The sequence below is a fragment of the Thermobia domestica genome, chromosome 5 (assembly GCF_964235325.1).
Source record: "Thermobia domestica chromosome 5, izTheDome1.hap1.1, whole genome shotgun sequence".
Classification (NCBI taxonomy): domain Eukaryota; kingdom Metazoa; phylum Arthropoda; class Insecta; order Zygentoma; family Lepismatidae; genus Thermobia; species Thermobia domestica.
Window position 1 is genome coordinate 73478377 of NC_137458.1, and position 25454 is coordinate 73503830.

The 25454-nt window shown below is 35.4% G+C and overlaps 1 protein-coding gene across 1 annotated transcript in view; it reads left to right on the forward strand.

Moving 5' to 3' along the window:
- Positions 1–482: 482 nt before the first annotated feature.
- LOC145685138 (uncharacterized) overlaps positions 483–25454 on the forward strand; it is a 70432-nt gene continuing 45460 nt past the window's right edge. Inside the window, exons 1-3 of the mRNA XM_081757486.1 lie at positions 483–596; positions 3773–3946; positions 8617–8908. Of these exons, the coding sequence (XP_081613612.1) occupies positions 483–596; positions 3773–3946; positions 8617–8908 (580 nt within the window). The remainder of the gene's footprint in view (positions 597–3772; positions 3947–8616; positions 8909–25454) is intronic.

Genomic DNA, 25454 nt, shown 5'->3' on the forward strand with positions numbered 1-25454 from the left:
TAGTAAGCTCACTGAGGACCTCAATTCCTTTAAGAAACCTGTATTTGCTTGAATCATATTCAACCTTATTTCCTTTTAAAAACCTGTATTTTCTCGAATCATATTCAAAACAGATGGACCACTGATATTTCTCGTCGGTACGTAAGCGTCAGTTCTTAACGAGCACTTAGCCTCCTTCAGACCTATTTGTCATCTTAGCAGTGTGTACAGAGTTTGTGTAACAGAAGTACATTCGTTATGTTATTCAGTGGGGTCTTCAAACTATGGATTGCATATCCTCTACATATAACACGATCATCATGTTATGTGCGTCGGCCGTTGTTCTGGAAACGCCATAATAGAATCAGCATCTGTGCCTCCTAATTCTGTAAATCGAATTTGTTTCAAGCAAGATGATGCATTCGAGATGTTCTTAAATGTGTTTCCAATAGCATATTTAGAATAGAGATAATGTATTTCTAATCTCTCACTTTATTAGAGACATGTCAACGATGAATGAGAGCACGAAAGCAACCCCACAGAATCAGCACTACTACGAAGAGGACAGGTACAAGTTGTTTGAGTATACAATTCAATGGATCTCAGTACCTATGATGGTAAGTAGAGTTTTAGAGTTAAAAGTAATTTAAAATCTATTTTAAATTCCCGTTTACGTATGTAAAAACGTGCATGTTTCATACTTTTAATGATTTAAGTGACTCGAGATAAGGAAGAGAATTTTGTACTAGTTGACTTTATTCTTTTGTGTATGTATGCATGTTCGTTGATGTTTTAGATAGCAGTCATAAATTACATTCCTACTTACGGATATTAATTAATTTGGGGCATTGAAGTATAAGAGACCAAATTTAATTCCAAATGGAAGATAAGTTCATATTATGTAGTAAAATAAAATAATCTAATGACTTTCTAAAAATATTCAAGCATGTAAAACATAACTAAGGTTGACACATTTTGGATGTTTTTCTTCAGTTAATGACTATCTCTACTCTTTCGAGGTTAAATAAAACAAGATGATAGCAGAGATTTGTTTCATCATTAGTTATGCATAAGAAAATTTTCCACCAAAACGTACGTGTATTTTGTGTTAACTTTCATAACATATTTTTCGATAATTGCTAAGAATACTTAGATTTCTTTGCAGTTCATACATACTGATACTTATGGAAACTGAAACTTAAAGATACACAAATGTTAGCTGATTGAAATTGTACCTTTAGGCTTATCAAGTTCAGAAACAAAATATTGAGAAATAAAAAACTATATAAAGTGCAGAGTTTTTATTCAATAACAACTAAGTTGGTACTGAAATTGATAACTGTATACCACAACACTCACCTGTAAAGCAAAACTTGGATATATTGTATTAGACAGTGTAAAGAACAAAAGGCATTTTGTCATTTTTGATCCTTCATTACCTTCTTAAAACCGACTATTCAACTTATAGCACAGATTTGTGACATTCATACACAGAACTAATTGCAGTTCCGAAACTTTAACAGTATTAAATTAAGTGATGAATGTAGCTTGAAACCTTAAGGTGCATTAGTATGAGAATTTGTAATTATATAATTAAATAAATAGGCGTTGAATGTGCTCCATACAAATATCACAATAAAAATCTTCACTTAGATCTTTTGAGTCATGAGTAATGTCTTGAAGCAGATAAATCGAATATGATTTCATAATATACGCTTTCTTAATACTGGCTATTCCTTGAGCTATTTCAATCGGTCTAACTATGCTGATAGCATACTACTGATTTGTCGTATTCACGCGAAAACTGATTACATGAATTTCATGTCAGAAGTTTAAGTTACTTATTAGACATATTCTTTTAAAATTCACTCCTGTATCTGCGGCGAGCCACAGCACACTATAAAATAAAAAATCTTTAGAGTAGCAACTATTCTGATGTTTCCCTTTGGAGTAACAGCCATTTTGATCAAAACGCTAACAGGAAGTATGCAGTGTATTTTGATTTACTGACAAATATTAATTTATCAGGACTCTCATTTCATTCTAGCTGCTTTTCATATATATATACCAACTAAAACGATTATGTCCTTTGCTTGTATGTGAGTTGACTTGATATTGTTACTGTCTGCCATGGAATGACTTGATAAACGTTGTCGCAACTAATTCCTTTTTTGTCATGTACGATATGCTACAGATCAGACTACCATGCATACCAGTTTCGTATTTAAAACAAGAGAAAAACACATACATTTTGGGAAACATTTGGGTGGGCAACATTCTTCTGAAATATGGCGCCCGGATTATCGAAATTATGGATATGATCTCAATCTCTAGAACTTCCTTGATGTAGGGGTTACTGGTGAGTTTTCTCTCACAGAAGACAGTGTGTTGTACCCAATGATGCACCACGGGATTACACAAGTCATTTGACTGTTACGATATTTGTCTGCGTCTTTCTTGTATGCGGCTATCATTACTGAATGTACTGAAGTGAGACTTGTCTGAAAATGCAACCCTCTGCTACTCACCACGCCAGCGATGAGTATAAAGTAATATTTTTACGGTGAGATGTTTGTAGAAGTGTATGAATTTGACGAATGAACTTGTGTCATTAGCTCAGCGTTCAGTAGACGCTAACAATTCGTTCAGATCATTTACCATACTCCAGCATCGATTCAACATTGTAGATGTCGCAGTACAGTTCATCACTGCCATGCGGGCAAAATGCACATCATCTTGTGAATACTATACTCACATTCCGCGACACATTACTAGTTAATTCCGCATAAGTTCTCTTCTTATCATTCTTTGCACAATACTGGTGCAGCGATATATTATTTAGATGCACTAATTTAGCGGTACAAAATCCATCTCATTACATGCCAACCATTAGTGTCCATGAACGCAGTTGTCTCTTTACTTCACAGACTTTGACAAAGAGCAGTGATTTGTGTGCATAAGTTTTGTGTTCCTTTTCTACGTTTCACTACTTGAGTGATGCGTTAACAACTCCTTCGTGCTTTTATTTGTCAAACCTCATCGGGGTTACTGTTTCCGCACACACATATATAATCTTCCCGAAGCTATCATAAACAGTTTATTTCGTACACCATAATTAGTTGGATCGATCGTATGCGTTTAGACTGTTAAAGCCATGATTTCTTGTTGTTGCAATTCTTATAATCATTGGAAAAGCGCAAGAAAGCCTTAAGCAGAAGTCAAAACTTTGAAATTATTTTTAAAAAGTTTTGTTTCTACTGTCATACCAGCATGCTAGGTACGGAAAACACGCCTTAGCTACGTACGACTAACCTCTTACTGCACAGAAAAACTAGCTGATATAATATGAGTAGAATAGTATATAGATAGTGCAGCTATAAAGTTTCCTTTTCTAGTGGTTATAATTTCTTGAGTAATGTGTTCTGCTACCAGAAGTGTACAATAAGGAAGCAATATTGAGAGCAGATTCACCTGGAGAATCGCAAGTGATCACTTGTAAACTGAAGATAAATTTTATTTATGAAGTATACAGATTATCAAAATAATTGCAACAGTTCATGAATAGGAAACTACTATCTTTGAAATACGATAGCATAATTGGTAATCGTTATAAGAATTTCTGATTAATCTGCATACCCTATTCTCTAATTATTTGAAGATTCAATGATCACGTGGGCACATTGTTCCGAGGAACGTAAAATCGATGAGGAATGGGAAGTTCGTATACTGAGCAATTGAAACTTGATTGACACAATGTACTAGAATGTAGATATCTTGAATATATTGATTACAGGTGACGAGCCATCGTGGTTTCTATGCAACAATAAATCGAAACAGAAGTCATCAACATGAACCCTTCTCAATACGACAAGAAAGATTCCAAGCTGGGCGATCAAAGAGCAAGGTTCTAATAGAAATGACCTTCGATAGTCTGGGATCCGTGTGCTTTTATTTCCAAAGGTCGAATGTAAGTGAGGATACATATGTTTATATGACGTCTTTGTCATTTAATACGATTAATTCCACCTCATTTGTGCCAAAGCAACAATTTAATTCTCATCGTGAAATCGTGATATTGTTCTGACTCACATTTCTTGAAAAGGCGAATAAATGCCTCTTAAGCACAACACATTTATCTTCTGCAGTCTATATTTTTCGGAACTGATTCCATTTAATCACAATCTCTCTTCGAAGGTCACATAGCTTCTCGCGTGGTTTGTTTTGCTTGAAGAAATGAAGACGAGTATAACGTACGATATAGAAGAAAATGCAAGAAAGTCTGCAGGACAGTTTTATAAGCGGTATGAACAACAAGAGTAACAAAGTTCACTACTTTAAAATTAGCCTTATTTAGTGTGTTCAATTTTACATGAAATAAAAGAGTTCCTTGAAAACCCGTTTTATTTTGAGTGTGATTTACAACGATAACAAATTACCGTGGTTGCCATAAGTATCTTCTGTTTTATGCATACGTTGAAATAGGAATTAGAAAAATGATTAAATTCTTAAATAATACATATTAACGCTAAGAAAAGACAATGAATGTATGCTATAAAGTTGAAAACGTAATGAAATGAAAAGGATATCATTACTAAGTGCTATCTGATAATTAAAGATTCTAGAAGAAAAAATTAAAAAGTTTTGACATAAATTTCCACATGAATAATTAATTCATATTCGTAATTTTGTACGAATTTCAGGTATCAACTATCTTCAATAAGCTATCTTTGTATTGTTGCCATTGTTCTGTACCATGTTGAGCTCAAATTGTTACTTTATTGTTGTTACATAAACGTTAAAGTCTTTCAGTGCAAAATGCCCTACTGCTGTATATGAAACCAATAATAAATAAATAAATAAATAAATAAATATGATCCTTTCAGTTGGATATGTATGTAAAGAGCAGCAAGAAAAAATTGGTGACCTCCAGCAACCTTAGTACCTATTCGTGACTCAAAGTTATCACTTTAATCAAAATTGCTCCTGGTCCAAACGAGTAGATATTTTGTATTCACTATATAACAACAGCTATCTAAATTTTAACAAGGCATTCAAAGAGAAAGTTACTGTGTGAAGGAAAAACACTAAAAGGCTGTCAGCATAAATGAGTAGTCTAGACAATATCTCTCACATCAGTTTTCACTTGGTATTCCACATTCGTTAGTACGGCAAGTATTAAGAAATCGTACCTTACAAAATTGTACCAAGTTTATTTGCTTCATAACACCACAAATAACGAAAAAAGATCTGCGTAAAGGCTTTTGCAGTAAATTACTTTTGGCAATGAAATTACGTCTCACCTGAATGGTGTAGGAATACGTTAAGGCTATCAATGTGTAATAAAAAATAATAATTGAAAAGAGATGTACAAATCCTTTGTTGTCATATAATTTTGGCCACTGATGATACTTATTTCAACATATTTTGGCTTTATCTGATGTTACAATTACAAAAAGACAATTGTAATATTAGTTATCTCTACACTTTTGTTACAATTTTTCTGTAGGTCACATGATTTCACTGATGTGATAATTCATAAGATTGTAAATTTATGAAAATGTATCACAACATATAAAAATATAACTCACGAAGTTCTACATGGTGTGCAATAAACAATGCAACCCGGAGTTTGGGATAGAACTTTTGAACCTGAAGCGATACGCACATAATGGTTATACCAAAATGAACCTTTGTTCATGCATATATTTTTAAACTAGGAAACAACGATTGAAGTACACTAGAAACCAATACAATGTTAACAGATGTAATCAATTTTTAAGGGTTAAATCAATTTTTTTACAAAACATGTAAATTAACTCATAACCATGGCCCGGATCTTGTTGACAAGTCAACTTTATACTGTTACGCATAGGAGAAGGCAAGTTCAAGTAAAAACGTTATCCATCAACTCTAGGTTCTAAAAATATAGGTTTTTAGGATCAACTTTTGGTCTCTTTTTGCTGTTTTGAAATTTCAGGTCATTTTTTAAAAAAATATTTTAAGATAACTTTTAGGTCACTTATGGTCTTTTTATTCTTTTTTTCTACATAAGGAAATATTTAAATGAACACGGTTTACGGGTGTGGAAAAGACGTAGTTGAATAATCTCTTTTCTTACTTCCTGACTATTGGAGTGGAAAAACTGCATTCTTAACAAGCCAATGAAAACTAAACTTTAGCTGGTTAGCGAAAGGCGGGGGTTGGTAGGTGGCCAAACAGATAGTTTTGGGTTATTGACCACAAAGAATGTGATCACGTGAATAACTAAAAATGCATTAGAAGGCGTACAAGGGCTTTAAACGTGTTTTTATCTATTATTTTCATGTAGTCTAAACTTGCTAAGTTTTATTGTTTAAGCGTGCTTTCTAGTTTCAACTCGGGAGTGAACTGACGCTTTCAATACTTACAATGCCGTACAATGGACTGATCAATGGACTGCAACTAACTGAAACAAAATTTTTTGAATATGAGTGAGAAATGTTAATTAAAAATCCAATGGATATTAAAAAATATCAATGTTGACTGAAATAAAAGTTTGAGAAAACGTAAGTTTTAAGGTCAATTTTTGTTATTTTTAGGGTCATTTTACAGGAATTTTAGTGTCATTTTATAGGTCACTTTTTAAAATTTTTTAGGTCAACAAGATCCGGGCCCTGCTCATAACTCATACGTATGGATGTTCTGTTGTTAATATTCAGTTTGTTTAGTTGGAGTGGATTAGAAACGATGGAGCAGAAAAAAAGAAATCTTTCATTTCCACCAAAACCAATCGGATGAGGCCTCGTTAAGGGAAATCGCCGTTTTCATAAATTAACACTGAATTTGCACTTTTACTTGCACCCACCCGGCAATACTGCTACTATCACGAAACGAGTTATCAGCTCTACAGCGATGCTGGAGGTGCCCCTGTTTTGATGCAAACACTTGTTCACACGTTTCATCACGTTGGCAACAACTTTACGAAGAGTAAAAGTAGTTATGTTCTCAATGGTACTGAGAATGTTCGTTTCCAGGTCTTATATAGTTCGAGAATTGTTTTTGTAAACCTCTTGCTTTAAGTAGACCGATAGAAATGAATAGCAGTGTTGCCGATTAAAGGTAAGTAAAAGTTTTATCATGATTATTTCAAAGTTTCATTTTCGTTGTTTCCAGGAATTGCACAATGTAGACAAGTTCTTAACACACTTTTTGATGCACAAAATCATCAACAGTGTTGCCAATTCAGTGTTAATTTATGAAAACTACGATTAATCTAGTTCCCCGTTACAGAGTCCTCATCCGATTAGTTATCGATGGAAATGAATAAAAATTATTTTTTTTTCTGCTCCATAGTTTCCAGCTAATCCAAGTAAACTCACTGAAAATTAACGACAGAACATCCATATGTATGAGTTACGAGTCAATTTACATGTTTTGCAAAAATATTGATTTACGGCTTCGGTTATATTTGGCAACACTGTGTAGTTTCTAGTGTACTTCAATTGTTACTTTCTAGTATAAAAACATATGCATGAACAAAAATTCATTTTGGGATAACCATTATTTGTGTATCGCTTCAGATTCAAAAGTTCTACCATCCCAAACTCCGGGTTGCATTGTATATTGGACACACTGTATGTAGTATTTTCAAATTGACGTTCACAAGTACAATACTTATCTACAAACGTCTTGACATGCACAAGATAACCAGGTTATATTTCAATTCTCTTGAAATTTACCTGTACTATCTGCTATTGTCCCTAGAAAGCTCAATCATTTCGAAAATTTATATGTAAGAGTTCCTAAAAAGTCTGTTCACACAAGACGCTTCCAGATAAAGCATTGTACCTTTGAACGTCAATTTGAAAATACTACATAGAACTTTATGAGTTATATTTCAATATGTCGTGATACATTCCCTTAAATACGGGGTGTTTTGAAACAACACCGACAACTTTTGAGAGGTGATTCCTGACACCAAGTTAAGACAAAAAGTATATACCAACCTAGGTGCACAAATGCTTTCTTTCGGAGTTATTGGCTGCCGAAATACGAAAAATTGAAATTTAAAGGTTTTTAGCTACAAATCTATGAGATCTACTGGAATCGGAACAAGACTTCTCTTAGGAACTAATACCTGCCGTACCCAAATATCCATGTTTCAGATTCCTGCGGTACTTCCGCAACAATTTTTACGGGAGGAGTTTGGCTGAGGGCATATAATTTGAAATACTCAGAACTACCTCTATAAAAATTGTTGCGGAAGTATCGCATATTCTGAAACATGGATATTTGGATAGGACACATACTAGTTCCTAAATGAAGTCTTGACCCGACTACGGTAGGTCCCATAAGTTTGAAACTATGGACCTTTAAACATAATATTTTCATGTTTTCGAATGCCTATAACTCCGAAAGGAAACATTTGTGCACCCAGGTTGATCTATTCTTTTTGCGTTATCTTGGTGTCAGGAACCACCTCCCAAATATTGTCGGTGTTGTTTTCAAACACCCTGTCAATTTCATTATGAATGTCCATTTTTTAAAAATATTCTCTTAACTATATTTTTGTGCTGCACGCGATAAATATTTTTGTTACTTATTCCATTGTATTAGTGTCTTGAGATACTATATATACTCGTAATTTTCTAAACGTAGATCAATTTCCATGAAGTCTATGAAATGCCAATGCCAACTACAGAGCAAATTGGAATGAAGATGATTGAAATAATTGGACACCTGAAACTGGACTTTCTCTTGACAAACGAAGTCGCAGACGAAGATGTTCGGCAGATTCCAGTAGAGTCCAGGAAGTGCAGATTTCCTGAGGAGAATGATGGCTTGTGGGCTTTCGATTATTATAGCTACTCTGCGTGTTTATATCAATGTTCGGTTGAAAAACGTTTGGAATTGTGCAACTGCACCGATATCATTGTTGGTAAGCATAAAGGTAAGCTAAAATTCACATGTACTGGTGTTCGGGTTAAATGTGACAGTTTCTGGTAAGGGACGACAACAAAGAATGTCTGGGTTAAAATAAAACCATATTAGAAACACGGAACAATGACATAACGGTGGTAACAATGAAAATATACTCACTCTAAAAGTCAAGCTTAGCACACAGAACTACTTCGTTGTGGCTCCGTAATCGGATATATAAAACATAATTTCCCTAGGGAGGCTCAAATTTGACCCGAATTTTGTTGATTATCTACAAGCAGTGACGTTTTATGACAAACACTTGTGAATCCAATGTTAAAAAATTTATATTGCTTCCATACTACCGATTCTACCCAAGGATAGACCGTGGTGTTCGGCGATTCGAATTGAGCCTGAGTCTCTCGTCAAAGACGCAGTGATATCAAGTCACCATCACTGGTTACACATCGAAATGTCATCACATTTCAGGTAAATTTAATATGCATGATACAATGAACATCCGATATATTAAAGGGAAGTCATCTGTCGTTATTGGAAGTTTCATACCTGGTCCTGACAAAAGTATTTTTTTGGTAATTGTTTCGTATTGGGGGACCAAAAGTGGCAGAAATCAGGTTGATTTACAGGAGAAATGAGTCTATAGTGGTGTTTAAGTAGTCAAGAAGGTATTTAAAGGCAGTAGGTAAAGGTAAGTGGAAATGAATGCCCATTTTATGTCGAGAACAGAATCCAACGAACTCCTGTGGGGTTCTAACCCCTTCCTACCACTCCTACTTCTACTACTCTACTGCTCCTCCTCCTCCTCCTCCTCCTCCTCCTACTACTACTACTTATACTATGGATCCTAGTTTAACGTATGAAAATATAAGACGACCGAATCGGAATAGAATATCGCAAAAAAGTAGGCGAAAAAGCTGGCCCCCCCAAAGCTAAACAATAGCCTTGTTTTTTAATCAGAGAAGAACAACATTGTTCCTGGTTCAACAGGATATTTCACTTTCGTAAGAGGATCTGCAGGAGCTTTGCTGACGCTTTTTCTGTTAGACGTTAGCCTTTACGTATCTTGTACGAGTGATGGCGGAAATTCTCATTTACATTTAACTTCATGGCTGATGCTGCAACACTCACTTTCATTCGTGGAGCTCACATTTCCTTGCTTAGGTAATTTGTCATTTTCTCGTACAAATTGTTGGATGCATTATAATATTCGACAACAATCTCAAGGTCGTTGTATTTTTCTCCAGCCACGGGTTCGTATTCTTTATTGCAAACTCTTCAGTTCATGTCGTATTGTTTTTACAGTGTTACCACAACATTGATCAGCTGTCTTCATTCCAGAATTTCGATAGTCGATACGAAACATTATAACGCAGGTAACCTATTCCCAATTCCTTGGTAGCTTCCACACGTCCATTGTTCGTTCCTTTTGACATCAAAGGGTGTATCTAAAATGAGAATTAACAGATATGTGGAGTGTGGCAAAGTTTTTAATTATATATATATATATATTGGATTCTGCTTCTTGCATTGGAACTAAGTAGATAACTGCTTAAGAAAGTGTAAAAAATAATATTGCGTTGCAACTTATCTTTTATTGAATTTAGATGGCTCCGAAATAAAATAACATATCATTACTTACTTACATTACTGTCCTACGTACATAAGAAGTAAAAGTGAGCAATGTGAATTGATATTATTGAAAATATCAATGTACATCTTTTACAAAAAACAATGAATGGATTAATTATGACTGTTTTAAGCTAAAATGTTTCTTAGCTTAAGTTCTTGTATCTTAGGAAACAGTAAATTTAAGATGCCAGGTTCGAACCCTCACGAAAACCTTTCTAATCGGAAAAAAATGTGAAGATGTGTTATTCTTCTTTTAAGTGAAATAAGACATGTTGAAGTACGTAATGTTAAATGTAGAAATAACTAAGATATATTCAAATAAATAATGATATAGTATTTCGAAACTAAGTATATGTCTGAGTACATGCGGGTTTCGTAACCTACAATTAAACATGTAAATGAAAATTTTCAATGAAAGTAAAGATAGTGCACATAGCCCTCGCATCCATCTAGAATTGAAAAGAGAAAGGCGATGAAAACAACAATATTTGAAATGGATTTGACTGTCGTTGTCTAGAAAATTCAGTTATATTTTTTCAGGAGAATCTCGGCAGGGTGTTCATTTGAGTTTAGTGGTAAACAGCGGGATTTTTAATCATAAGGACGTGAGGCATAAAGAGATTATGCGGGTCTAAATAGATAATATCCAAAGTCGGATCATGGTTCCAGACAGCAAATTTACTATATCCCAAAACCATGTCCACGGGAAGTTGACGACCCACAACAAGCCAACAAGCCATTTTAACAGACTAAATTGTTCTCTAGTAAAGAAGGCAGAAATTATATGCAGAGAGTTTCAGTTCACTTCACAGAAATGATTTTTAGAAAGATAGATTGAATTGATTCTGACTTTAACGTCCCTTCCAGCAGCGAGGTTATATGAGACGAGACCTACTGATTAAAGTGGAATCTGAATCACACGAGCCCTCGCGGATAATTAAACCCGGATCTCCCACGCCAAAGGCGCGCACGCTAACCACCTTGCCACGAAGGAGCTCGGATACATAAATGGACATACATATGTGTGTTTGTGTATATGTTTCAATATAAAAATTGAACTCCTGGAGTAATTTAGTGAACTTGGTCCACATACTACTTACAGTTTGGAAAAGAGTACTGTAAGGTCCCCTAGTAACTCTTCAGCAGTGGGAGGGAGAACATATAAAATGACAGAAAAGGACCGATACTAGTATCGAATTAATAGTTTTCGGGGTTGGTTGATGACAGTTTCCATGCCCAAAAGTCCGAATTCAGTTTCCAATAAGACGCCTTGGGGAATAGGAGAAATTATATATATATATATATATATATATATATATATATATATATATATATATATATATATATATATATGATCGAAAACGAGATATATTAGTGTCGGACACGTAGGTGTCGGAGATGAACACTAACACTTCCAATGCTGTTTAAATCCAAATTCAGTCTCCATTGGTATTCCTCAAGGAAGTCCGAAATTAGTATCGAATCCATAGTTTTCGACGTTCCTTAGCTGATTGGTGACAGTTCTGATCTCTCTAAGTCCAAGGTCTGCTACTAGTTAGGGTAAGACACCCTGTAAACTCTAGGCGGCTTCCATGAGAAGATATATCAAATAGATCGAAAGTGACCGATATTAGTATCGAATCCATATATTTCGGAGCCGCATAGGTAAATAGATACATTCTAGAACCTTTTAAGTCCGATTTAAACTTCCATTTGCACCAAGGGATAAAATATTCATTTTTAGAACTCTCGACATTAACCGATTAGTGCTAATCATTAGTTTTCAGCATTGTTAAGTTAATTAGAGGCCTTTTAAGTCTGAGTTCAGCCCTCAGTGGCGGCAAGACCTCCTAGCTCTGACAGGCCTAAAGTGCTAAAATTTAACAGATATTAGTGTCGAATCTATAGTTTCCGAGATCGCTTACATAAAAACGACACTTCAGATGCCGTTTAACAGTACCGTCCCGTAGGTTGGTGGGAGCAAGGCGACGGCCTCTGCGCCACAAAATTCGGGAGAAAAAAATAAAAAGGAGAGGAAAAATTACTTGGAATATATGTATTGATGCGCCTTCGTATACTCTCGCGAAGGTCGCTTACTTTTCACGGCACGGCACTGCCGTTTAATTTCATGTTCAGACCCCATTAGCTCCCAAGAAAGGGTGTGACATTTTATTCCAAGTTAAGTCCGAATTCAGTTTCCAATAAGACGCCTTGGGGAATAGGAGAAATTATATATATATATGATCGAAAACGAGATCATGTTAGCTCGATTAATCACACCGGCCTGTTAAATAACATTTTTTCTCCGGCAAAAGCTTGAAGAGGTGATTTAGCCTAAATTAGGTGTGCTGATTTCAAACATTGAAAGAGTTTTTTGACTATCACTTACAGTTTTTTGGCTATTTTCAATCGAATTTTTTTATATTGTTGTAATTTCGACAGAAAACACCATAATAGAGAATATGTGTAATTTGAATGGGACATGATCAAATTGCAACGTATATACAAAATACTACTTTTCGTAACAGGTTCATTAGTTAACGGTATAAATCTCACCACATGAACACTATATTTTTGCCTATTAGATACATTTTGCTACTATATGAAATCTTGTTTTTAATACTATTTTAATTTCAACACAAAGTTCACCATAATAGACACAAAGTTCTGCAATGTGAGTAGAACATGATCAAATTGTAACGAATATACAAAAAGCACTATTTAATGTAACATGTTCATTGCTAGAAAGTATGAATCTCACTACAAGAATACTATTTTTAGCTGCGTTTAGTTGTGAGTGAACGCTGAGTTGATTTGCGTTTGTGTTTCTGAGTAGCGTTATCTCGCACTAGACATCAACAGTAATCTGACATCAGGGAGACGTCCCATCGCCCCTGATATTTTCGTTCCATTTATTTTATGTCCTGATGGAACCACTCGCCATGTTCCTCGCTGAATGCTTCTAAATATGCAGGAAAATAGTCTAGATGACTGTACAGGAAATGCAATTTTAAGCTCATGTAGCAACCTAATTTCTGGAAATTGTACAGCATGGTTTCGACAATCTGTTGGTAGTTGTCATCTTTAACATTACCCAGGAATTTTCTGGAAACATCCTTGAATGATTTCCATGCCTGAAGCTGTGTTTCGTTCTTCGTCGTAGTGAATGTAGGATCCTTCATAAGCTTCTGAATTTGGGGGCCATCAAAAACTCCTTTCTTAATTTTGTCATCCGAGAGTCCTGGAAATTTCTGATAAAAGTACCGAAAGCAGGGACTACTTCTATTCAAACTCTTAACGCACTGCTTCATAATTCCCAATTTTATATATAAAGGGGGCAATAACACATTTTGAGGATCAATTAATGGAAGATTTACAATGTTTTTTGCTCCTGGCACTATCTGTTTCCTCTTGGGCCACTCAGAAAGTAACAAGTGTCTATTCTTGTCCCGACAGTCCCACTCAAACAGAAAACACGGGCACTTTGTATAACCTGCTTGCTGACCCAATATGATACTGCATACTTTCAAATCACAGCACAGTAACCATCTGTGTTCATTGTATTTCTGTTTCTGCAAAACCATAGACAAATTAATAGTTTCCACGAAGAAATGTTGAACGGGCGACTTGCACTGAAGCAAGTTTATTTCCATTGTAGAAGAACACCTTTGAGACTTTTTTGTACTCGAATCAATAAATAGATGCCAGTCCTTTGCTTGCTAAACTATTCCAAGACGACGAATCAAACCCGGTATATCACAGCAAAACACAAGTTCTTCTTCTTGAACATAACACTACCTGAATTCTTCCTCCCGATTTCAGTAACAATATGAATTTATCCCAGAAAGTAAAAGATTTCTCTCTTTTAATCTTGAACTTAAAAGTTCACCCTTTTCCTTAGTGAGGTCTACGTCACGCACCAAATCATTTAAGTTACATTGATTATAAAGACGTGGAGTTTATTTTCAACATCCGATATAAAGGTATCATCATCACCATCCTCCGCACTTGAAGATGACGAAGACACACTTTCTGGTAACTGTATTGGTGGTTTTGGGCAGGAATATAGGGTCCATGTGGTACGGGAGTTATGGCTGATGGAACGCTCGGATACACAATGTGCTTTTTGTTTTTCGTATTGAAACAAAAATAATACTGTTCAACATTATTTCTTTGCTCCCGCCAAATCATTGGGATTCCGAATGGCATTGATAGCAAGAACCTTTTCTACACACGCCGCAGGTTTTCTACACACGTTTTACACACAATATGAGGTGCTAAATTCTTGGCCTGATCACCTAACTTCATGTTAAGTATGCCAAGTACAAACGTTTTGTGAATGGGGTAATATTCCGCTTCTGGCCTTTAATTGTATATTGGCCACATATATAACAGAAAGAGTTTGGATTGTTCACACATTTTCGCCTCCGAACATCAGTGTCACTTGCTATTTTTAACAGAAACTCACTCACGGATTGACTTCAAGTAGTCGTTGTAACTTGTACACAAAGGCGTGATACACGTTTCCAGAATCCCCTTTCAGACAAAAGAACTTTGCGTATTGAACTTGGCGCTGCGCACACGCGAACTACAACAGTTATATTTGTTGTTCTGGTGTTACTTGGTAACTACCTAATCCCCTCCAAAACAGACGATGTACAATATTTTATCTCAGATATGTCCATACCTGCATTCCATATACCCAATCCAAACCTTATTTACAAAAACGATGCTCCATTAGCATAAACATGAGAAGAACTTGTGACAAATCAGTACGTGATACGAAACAATCGGTATTATTTTCTTTACATAAAGACACCTAATCTAACGTATAACACATAACATTTCTTTGTTTTTACCTGAAAATTTTCGCAGGCCGGTGTTATTTAGAGAGAAGGGCGAATATATATATATATATATATATATATATATATATATATATATATATATATATATATATATATATATATATATATATATATTTATATGAATATATACTCCAGTGTGACTTCGGAACATCTGGAGCAATTTAACTGAACTTGGTAGACCAAACCTTTCAATCTGCAAAAAGATTCTGTTGTAGTAACGCACTTCAAGAGGTAGAAGTTGGAACAAGTGGTATCTAACAAATAATAAATGTGCAAGAAATGTTCTAGTCGCTGTTGCTGTGAACCTACACATTAGCCCCCCCCCCGATATTGCCAGGGACGGTGGTATGAGTCACCGAAGTATATATGCATTCTGTATACAAATACGTTTCACCAATATCTCACCTCCCTCCATCAGGAACTACATGGGCATGAATTTGTGAATTGTGGTCGGTTTTGCACATCGGTGTTACGACACGACACTAGATTTGTCGCATAGCCTATTCACCGACGAAACAATCATGAAAACCTAAGGAGCATGCGCTCTTGGCCTGTAAAATATCCACATTGGTTTCACTAGGTGGAACACTAGTACCCATGAAGTGTTAACGTGTTGTGTGCAAGAGTTTATTAACATCTCTCTCTGGGATTTCTCCCATACATCAAACACGTAAAGGTTTGTTGCTTAGCCGGAACCAATGTGTGCAGACGCAAGTAGATAGAAATCATATGTGTTACTCATCGGCACGAACAGGATACAGAAAATCATGGCTCTGTATTTTGATAATCATTATCTGGTTGTGTACGGAGACTACGCAGTCCAGAACATCTGCGTCACAATATAAGTTTAATATGACTGCAATTGTATGCCATGGTAGGAGTAGCACCAGAAAACCTATGTGTAGAAAGAATTTATGGACTTTCCTCTTAAATGAGCTCGGTTTCTCTCCGCGTGAAAAATTGTCCCAACGTTTTCAAGAATTTCGCTTTTAACGCGAGGAAGAGGACATTTCTAGAGTAATTTCTCTTTCAGATTCAATAAATAAAAGTGATCATGTTTATGATCATATTATGGGAAGACGGTATATAATTGTGTAAGGAATTTCTGAACATAATTAGTACTTATATTGCACGTATTCATTGTCATACTACTTTGATTAAATAAGTATTATATGTTTTATATATTTTTCTGCAAGGTTTTATATGTTTTTTCTGAAAGAAGTAATAAACATTTCATCATAGTGCTTATTAAACGCATTTACAATTACTTTGGAGTAGTTTCTAACTGTATTACGAGACCCTAAAATTAATATACATTTTGTTCTGAAACATTTAGGATGGATGCAATAACATGCTCGCATAGGAAATATATACTTAACATATTTTTACTTTAAAAATAAAGTCGGTAAAATTTATTCGTATATTAACCCTTTGGGGATCCTGGCTTTTTGGCCTATTTTTTAGACTTTCATTCAAGCAGCTACTGTTTCGTCACTATTTATCCTAGGATCATGGTTCATACCTCGTTCTCTTCAGAATAGAGCTGGCTTTCAAATGGTACCACTTACATGCTCATACCATATACCAGAAGCGGGGAAAAAATGTCAAAGTGAAAATTTCGGAGGGAAAATTTTTTTTCTCGAACTTTGGCCCCCCCTGGACCCACCCTGTGTGATCGTAGCCATCTAAAAAAAAATCTGATAAATAGTACTTGGTGTACTGAATGTGTGTGCCAAATTTCAAGTTTCTATCTTGAATAGTAAGGGAGGGAGAATTTTTATCAAAAATTCCCACAGTGCCCCAACGTACCATAAAACACTATGATCTGAGGGAAAAAAATTCCTGAGACATCCATAATTCCCCTAGGACTATAATCCACCAATCATTCTCTTCAGAATAGAACTGTCTTTCAGGCGGTACCATTCACATGTCTCCATCATGTATCTAAGGTGGGAAATTCCTCAAAAAAGGGATTTTTTGGGACAAAATTTCCAGTTTTTCAAACTTTGCCCCTCTGGACCCCCCCTGTTTTTACGCAGAAATCGGAAAAAAACTTCTGGTAAATACTACTCGGTGCACTGAATGTTTGTGCAAAATTTCAATCTTCTACGTTTAAAAATAGGCCCGCCAGAAAAAATTCCCCTACTTTGCCCCACTTTTACCCTATACAGAAGTATATTTGGATAAAAATTCACTGAGACGGCCCTAATTACCCTAGAATAATAATTCGACCGTCGTTCTCTTCAGAATGGAACTGCCTTTCAGACGGTATGACTCACGTGGTCCTATCATGTATGTGTGGCGGGAAAATGACAAAAAACGGGATTTTTTGCGGCAAAATTTCCCTTTTTTCAACTTTTGCCCCTCTGGTTCCGCCCCTGTTTTAACACTGACATCGGAACAAAAAATCTGGTAAATACTACTCGGTGGACTGAATGTTTGTGCAAAATTTCAATCTTCTACGTTCAAAAATAAGCCCGCCAAAAAATATATATACCGACAATGCCCCATGTTTCCCTATATAAAAGTATATTTTTCAAAAAATCCCTGAGACGTCCCTAATTACCCTAGAATAATACTTCGACCGTCATTCTCTTCAGAATGGAACTGCCTTTCAGATGGTATGACTCACGTGGTCCTATCATGTATGTAAGGCGGGAAAATGACCAAAAACGGGATTTTGGGGGTAAAGAAATCCCTGTTTTTACCCCTTCGCCCCTCTGGTTCCCCCCCTGTTTTAGCACTGACATCGGAACAAAAAATCTGGTAAATACTACTCGGTGGACTGAATGTTTGTGCATAATTTCAATCTTCTACGTAGAAAAATAAGCCCGCCAAAAAATATTGAACATAGGCTTAGAAAATGAGAAGAGAAATTTTTGACTTATGACGTCATCACCTCCTGTGTCTGGACGCAGGACGGTCTGAAACCATACGTAATGTCTTCTACAAGGCCTCTGGAGTTGGAAAACAAAAAAAACCCGGACGAAAAAGCTCAAATAGAAGAGAAATAACGCAATGTACCATGAAAAGTGCATATGGTACAAATTGTACCATAGGATCCCCTAAGGGTTAAGCTTATCAATATCTAGGTACAGGTTATTATAAGTTTATTACTTAATATATGCTATAATATTTTTGTTTATTTTGTTCTTGGAGTTTTTAAATTGAATTTTGTTGAAACTATCAAATTAGAGGTACATGCACTTCGAGAGTAACTGAGTATATATAAAAATGAATGTGGCTCAATCGTACTGTGGTTTACCCTCTAGTTTTTAATCTGATCCCCATAGGCTAGTCGACTACGCCTATGCATATGGACATTCTTGAATTCTCGGATTCTTGGAATGAAAACTTAATTAAATGGCCTCATTGATGTAAAATTTTCGCAACTGTCTGAAAAGTTTTAAATGTAAAAATTCACTTTAGTAACTTTTCTGCAGTGATCGTTTGGAGAACTCACGACATATATGTACTATAGTATTGTTCAACTAGAACTGACCTCATACATTTACCAAAGTTCCTGTATTTTTCTCCACAAACTACACTAAGGGGACATAACTTGTTTTTTTTTTCTTGAAAATTTTACGACTTGAAAGGATGAGCTAATGTGTCTACGTAGCTTGAATGCAACCTTTAAAATATGTATTAGAGGCCAGCTTTGTTGAACAAGGCTGTACAAGATAAAAACCATATATGAAACTCAACACTTTCTTCACTTTTTAGTCACTTTAGTTCAGGGATAGGTGAGGGAGGGGGTAACATTATGGTTTTCTGTCATTGTGTTTTCATTGAAATTCGTATCCACGTGCGAAGAGAGTTCAAATAATTAGAACAGATCTGCTCTTTCCTTGCGAGGAATATATATTACCGCTAATACCTTATATTCCTCTTCACACCTGGTAGTAACATTTGTGTATATCATATTTTAAGATTAATATAATTACTCTGGAGGATTCAAATTGGTTGGATTTTCATGTCAATATTCTTTGAACTTGTCTAAATCACTTTCCGCTATTTCTCTGGTGCTTTCATCTGTTATGAGGAAGCTACGCACATTTGTTGTAGAGCACTTGCAGGGGCTATCACGATGGACGAAGCTCAGCTACGTAGGTTGTTTTATTCTTGGCGAAATAAACTATTTGCAATGAATCCTCCTTCTGCTTTAGTGATGTGTTTTGAGTTTCTAAACTATGTAGATCACAATAATATTTTGGATTAATACCATTTTGTATCTTACACATACGTATTTCAACCCTTGGGTACAGAAAATGTTTCATCCATAATTCTCTAAATATGACACCCGCAAAAAAAATTGACTGTTTTGTTATTTCATTTGGATTTCATTTGTTAAGTTAAAAAGAATAATAGGACAAAATAAAAGAAAATCGGAGAATAAACAAAAAATCAGGGCTGAGAGGGGTATATTTCAAGGATAACATATTTCAGTAATAAGAAGGAATCCATTTGTTCCACATTTGTAGAGAAAGTATAAGAGGATTATTTACTTTTTTCTGTCATCTGTGCAATTGGCATAGAAGGACAAAAACAAATTCTCCCATACTTCTTTCGTTAATATTACTTACGAACTTGCGCTTTTAAAAATATAAAACTAAGTAGTAATGAAGCCAGAAATGTGTACAGAAATGACTTATTAAACGAAATTACATATGTTGAAAGCTTAGTTTAAATATTATTATTTTATTTACAGAGAGGCAGAGACTTTGTGACAAGAAAGGACATGAATGCATTATGCGAGTACAAGGTAGACTAATATCACTTTCTCTGTATAATATAAAGAAAGACTGTATAAATAAACTAGAACCCATTTTATCATTTAATGAATTCACAATAGCAGATTACATCCAAATAATTTATGTTTATTATCATACCATTTTTTTTAATGATTGTGTTTGAAAACAAAATATTCCATAGTGATGTTACTATTGACGACACGGATTGAATTGCTTAGGCAGGTATTTCGCCAGTATTTCTGTAAAAATTCTTGTACACTACTTACGAAGTAATGAATGGTTAATAGGGAAATTTTAGTTCTGGATTTGCTTCGTTATGAGAGAAAAGAATTTTCGATATTAGTCCAACATGGTGATGCAACTTTAGAAATGTTTGAATTTAGAGAAATTGAACTGACAGTGCAATCTAAAAATATTAGAGATGGGATCAGGTGTTAATCACAAATCGTGTTAGTTGTGTTTATGTTTACAGATTTTTGTTGAGTATGCCATAAGGAACTTTATTAAATGAATACTTTAGTACCAAATAACAAAAGCTTTAGTGTTTATGTTAAAGCTTCAGTGGGCTCAGTACCGATGGAAATTACACTTATTATGTGAGATCAATTTTACAAGTAATGGTTTGGATAAACGGGTATATTTTGTACAAAACCGAAGAAAACCGCTAGAAACATGTTACTCAATTGACTGTATGCGAATTTCTGCTAATGAACTCTTAAGATCTTTACCTTTGATTAAAAAAATGTTTCTACTTCTACTAAACCTTGTAATTATCAAGAAATCCAAATGTATACACGACTCCAAAAGTGCATTACCACCTGCTATTCTCCTTTTCCTGCAATAGCAGGCAACCCCAAAAGCTCGGCGGTTTGGATGGTTGTGAATTCGAAAGGCGTTGGACCAAACCTCAATTTTGTAACAAATATATCAGTGTGGCAAACTGCAAATAAAAGAATAAAACAAATTGTTAAGAATGACAATTTTATTATCGTGACGGAATTAAATGACATCAAAAGTTACAAAATTATCTTACTTAAGCAGTTCAAACAAGATGAATGGCAAGAAAGAGATACCAGAGGAAAGCATTCCTCTACTCCCCCCAAACAAGAATCTCATAAAAAAGAAAAGGTTACATAATGTAAACGTTCAATATGAAAGTCCCACCCAAAATTTATAAAGTTGACACCCGAAAGGCAAGAACAAATGAACCGAAGTAAATGAAATTCTGTACAGATATTGCAGACGTAAAATGAGGAAATACGGTTTCGTATTTTCATAAAAAAACGGTTCGAGGGGCACGGACCCCTCCAAACATTTGATCGCGAAATATCAAAATTGCTAGTAACAGTATGTCAGGTGTATGTAAAGGACATGAAGAATTGCAACATAACTTTACGTATGGACAATAAACAAAAATTAACAGTACGTTTTTTAAAATTTTCTGCGGAAAAACGGTTTTAGGGGGCAAAACCTCCCACCCAAAATTTTGAAACTTAACGCCCGAGAGGCAAAAAGAAATGAACCGATGGGTATGAAATTTTGCACAGATTTTTTAGACGTAAAATGAGGGAATACCTGTTTCGTAAATTTCTGAAAAAAACGGCTGGGTGAGGCACGGACCCCTCCAAACCTTTGATCATGAAATATCAACAGTGCTAGCAACAGTATGTCACATGTATGTAAATGACATCAAGAATTGCAATAAACTTTGTGTATGGACAATACGAAAAAAATAAACGAGTACGGGATTTTTATGTTCTGCAGAAAAAGGGTTTTAGGGGGCAAAAACCCCCACCCAAAATTTTGAATGTGGTTGATCGAAAGGCAAGAAGTGAACCGAAGTGAATGAATTTGTGCACAAATATTGTAGATGTAAAATGAGGGAATACGGGTTTCGTATTTTCCTGAGAAAAAAAACGGCTAGGTGGGGCACGGACCCCTTCAAACTTTTCGTCATGAAATATCACAAGTGCTAGTAACAATGTGTCAGATGTGTATAAAGGACACGAAGAATTGCGACATATCTTGGTGTACGGACAATACGCAAAAATAAAGGAATACTTTTTTCTATTTTCTGCGGAAAAACGGTTTTAGGGAGCAATAGAACCCACATAAGTTCGCGCCCGAAAGGTAAGAAGATGTGAACCGAAGTGAATGGAATTTTGCACAGATATTGTAAACATAAAATGACGGAATACAGGGTTCGTATTTCCCTGAAAAAAAATGGTTGGGTGGGGCACGGACCTCTCCAAATCTTTGATCACGAAATATCAAAAGTGCTAGTAAGAGTATGTCAGATGTGTCTAGAGGACATGAAAAATTGCAACGAAACTTTGTCTATAAATAATAGTATAAAAATAAACGAATGTTTTTTTAATTTTCGGGTGCAAATGGTTTTTGTGGACAAGAGCAACCGTCCAAAATTTTGGAATTTGACCCAAAAGGCAAGAAGAAGTGGACCGAAGTGAATGAAATGTGCGCAAATATTATAGAGGTAAGACGAGAGAATACGTGTTTCGTATTTTCTTGAAAGAATAAAAAACTGTTGAATGGACCATGGCGTTGAGTAGCGAGAGGAGTAGACCGAAGCGAACAAAATTGTATATAGATATTGGATATGTAATATATGGTTTTCGTGTTTCACAAGTGTCTTGTCTCCATCCGATTTTTTCAATTTGGCAGATCGAGTACAAGCAAAAACACTATAGCGTATTTTATAGTATTTCAGGAAGCAGCTTTAACGCTTACGAAGTTATTGCGCATAAACAAGAACACGTATTGATTTATGTTCAGTTTGCTGTTGATCAGCCACATTTGAAGCAAAACGGATAGAGGCAGTTGAGAAACACGAAATGCCCTATTTTACATAGGACTATATAATATCTACACACAATTTCACTTGCTTCAGTCCACTCCTTCCTGCGCTATTACTGTAATATTTACTTTTTTCGGATGGGGAATAGGCCCCAACCTTGTTTCTCCGCAAATATTAAAACACGTTTAACTTATTGGTTTTCAAATTGTCCCTATACGAAGCTTCGTTGCTATTCTCCATATTCTTTACGAACTTCTGACGTATGCTTATTTGCACTTTTGATATTTCGTAATCAACGGTTCAAAAGCTTCGTGACTCACTCAACGGTTTTTAATGGGAAAATACGAAACCTAATTGCCTCATTTTACGTCTACAATATCTGTGCATAATTTCATTCACTTCTGTTCACTTCTTCTTGCCTTTTGGGCCCCAAATTTCAAAAATTTTTGGAGGGGGCTTTTGCCCCCTAAAACCGCTTTTCCGCACAAAACAAAAAACATATTCGTTTATTTTTTGCGTATTGTCCCTACAAAATATATCGTTCAAATTCTTCATGTCCTTCAAGTAGTCTGACATACTGTTATTAGCACTTTTGATATTTCACGATCTAAGTTTTGGAGGGATCTGGTTCCCAGCTATGGGTTTTTTCTTCTTCAGGAAAATAAGAAACTCGTATTCCCTCATTTTATTTCTACAATATCTGTGCACAATTTCATTCACTTCGGATTACTTCCTCTGGCCTTTCGGGCCTCAACTTCCAAAATTTTGGGTGGTTGCGTTTGCCCCCTAAAACCGTATTTCCGCAGAAAATAATAAAAAATGTGTTTTGCCATATTTGTAGACTCACTTTGATCCACTTGCGGTGACGCACAAAAAGTGACAATAGGCGTACAAAATGGCACAAAACTGTGAAAAAACATCCCGAAATTCGTTGGTTGCGGAACAAGTTAATGACGCCGGTGCTCATGGCATTTGACGCAGTCGTTTTGCTATCGAGACGAGACGAAATGCACTAAAAGTACCCCTCGAGATGCACTAAAAGTACGAGACAAAATGCAACCCTGTCATGAGCAACACTAAAAGTATTCCACATTACTGTTTACATTTTTCATGGTTCCTCTTTCCAGTATAATCAGATCATGATTTCAAAACGAGTTAAAACGAGCTGAACGAGGGAGCTATTTGTCAAACTCAGCTCGACACGAAACTCGACATCAATTTATGGAGCTAAAAATAAACAGAACATGTCCTTACATTTTTTTAAATCTCTTTTATGGAAGGAAGGACTTTCTACATATGGGAAATTGGTAGTGGGTTGATTTGTAAAAAATAATCGAAAACGATCGATGTTAGTTGAGAAACAAATTGAGAAACAAAATACAGTGCTTCGCATTATATATCCACTGCTTTCTATTATAATAATTGTTGAAGCTTGTGTTTAGCTTTCAGAGCACATGGAAATTAAATTGTGGGAAAAAGAGATATACAATTTGTACAGTAAGCTTAATTACATGGAAATTTTAAATTTCGGTACGCTTAATTATTTGAAAAATTTTATACTTTTTTCATTTACGTTGGTCTCCTTTACCTTGATTTTGGATTTCAAATTTTAATCCTTTTTCCACTGAAAAGTATCTATAATTCAACAAGGTAATAATTATCAATGATAATTATAATAATTATCTATGTAATAGAATTCATTGTAATTTGGTCCATGAGAAACACTTTACCATTTCGTACTAGCTGTTATGCCCGTTCTTCGCACTGATCAGATAAAGTATCAATGTAAACAAAGTGAACAACGGAAGAACAATTAAGAAACATTTCTAAAATTGGATATATTTTGTGTGAATATATACCCAACAACGTACATGTGTTTTCATTGAGAAGGCCGATGGGGGCTGAATTTGAACGTAAACACTATCGGGGATGTCACTATACATCTGAGAAATCCCGATAAATATGGATTCGACACAAATATTGGTCATTTTCTACTACTTTTACATGTCCCGGTAAACGCTCCCTGAGACCCCCTTGGTTCCAATTGTGAAAAAATTCCCTCTGGCCTCCAGCCCATACCGCAAAAACTATGAATGTAACACTAACATCTGCCATTTTCTACTACTTTTACATATCCCGGTAAAAGCCCCTATGATCCTCTGGTTCCAATTATGAAAAAACAACGCCTCTGGCCCGCAGCTGATGGCGGCTGTATTTGAAAGTCAACACCTGTGGGACTATCACCATTCATCTCATCGACAGTGAAAACTATGGATTTGACTCTAATATCGTGCATTTTCCATAATTTTGCATGTATCGCAATTAACCCCCGGTGACTCCCGGCCCGCATACAATGGTGGCTGAATTAGAAAATAATCGCTAATGACAGTATCGCCATTTATCTCAGCGACCGCGAAAACTATGAATGTGACACTAACATCTGCCATTTTCTACTACTTTTACATATCCCGGTAAAAGCTCCTATGATCC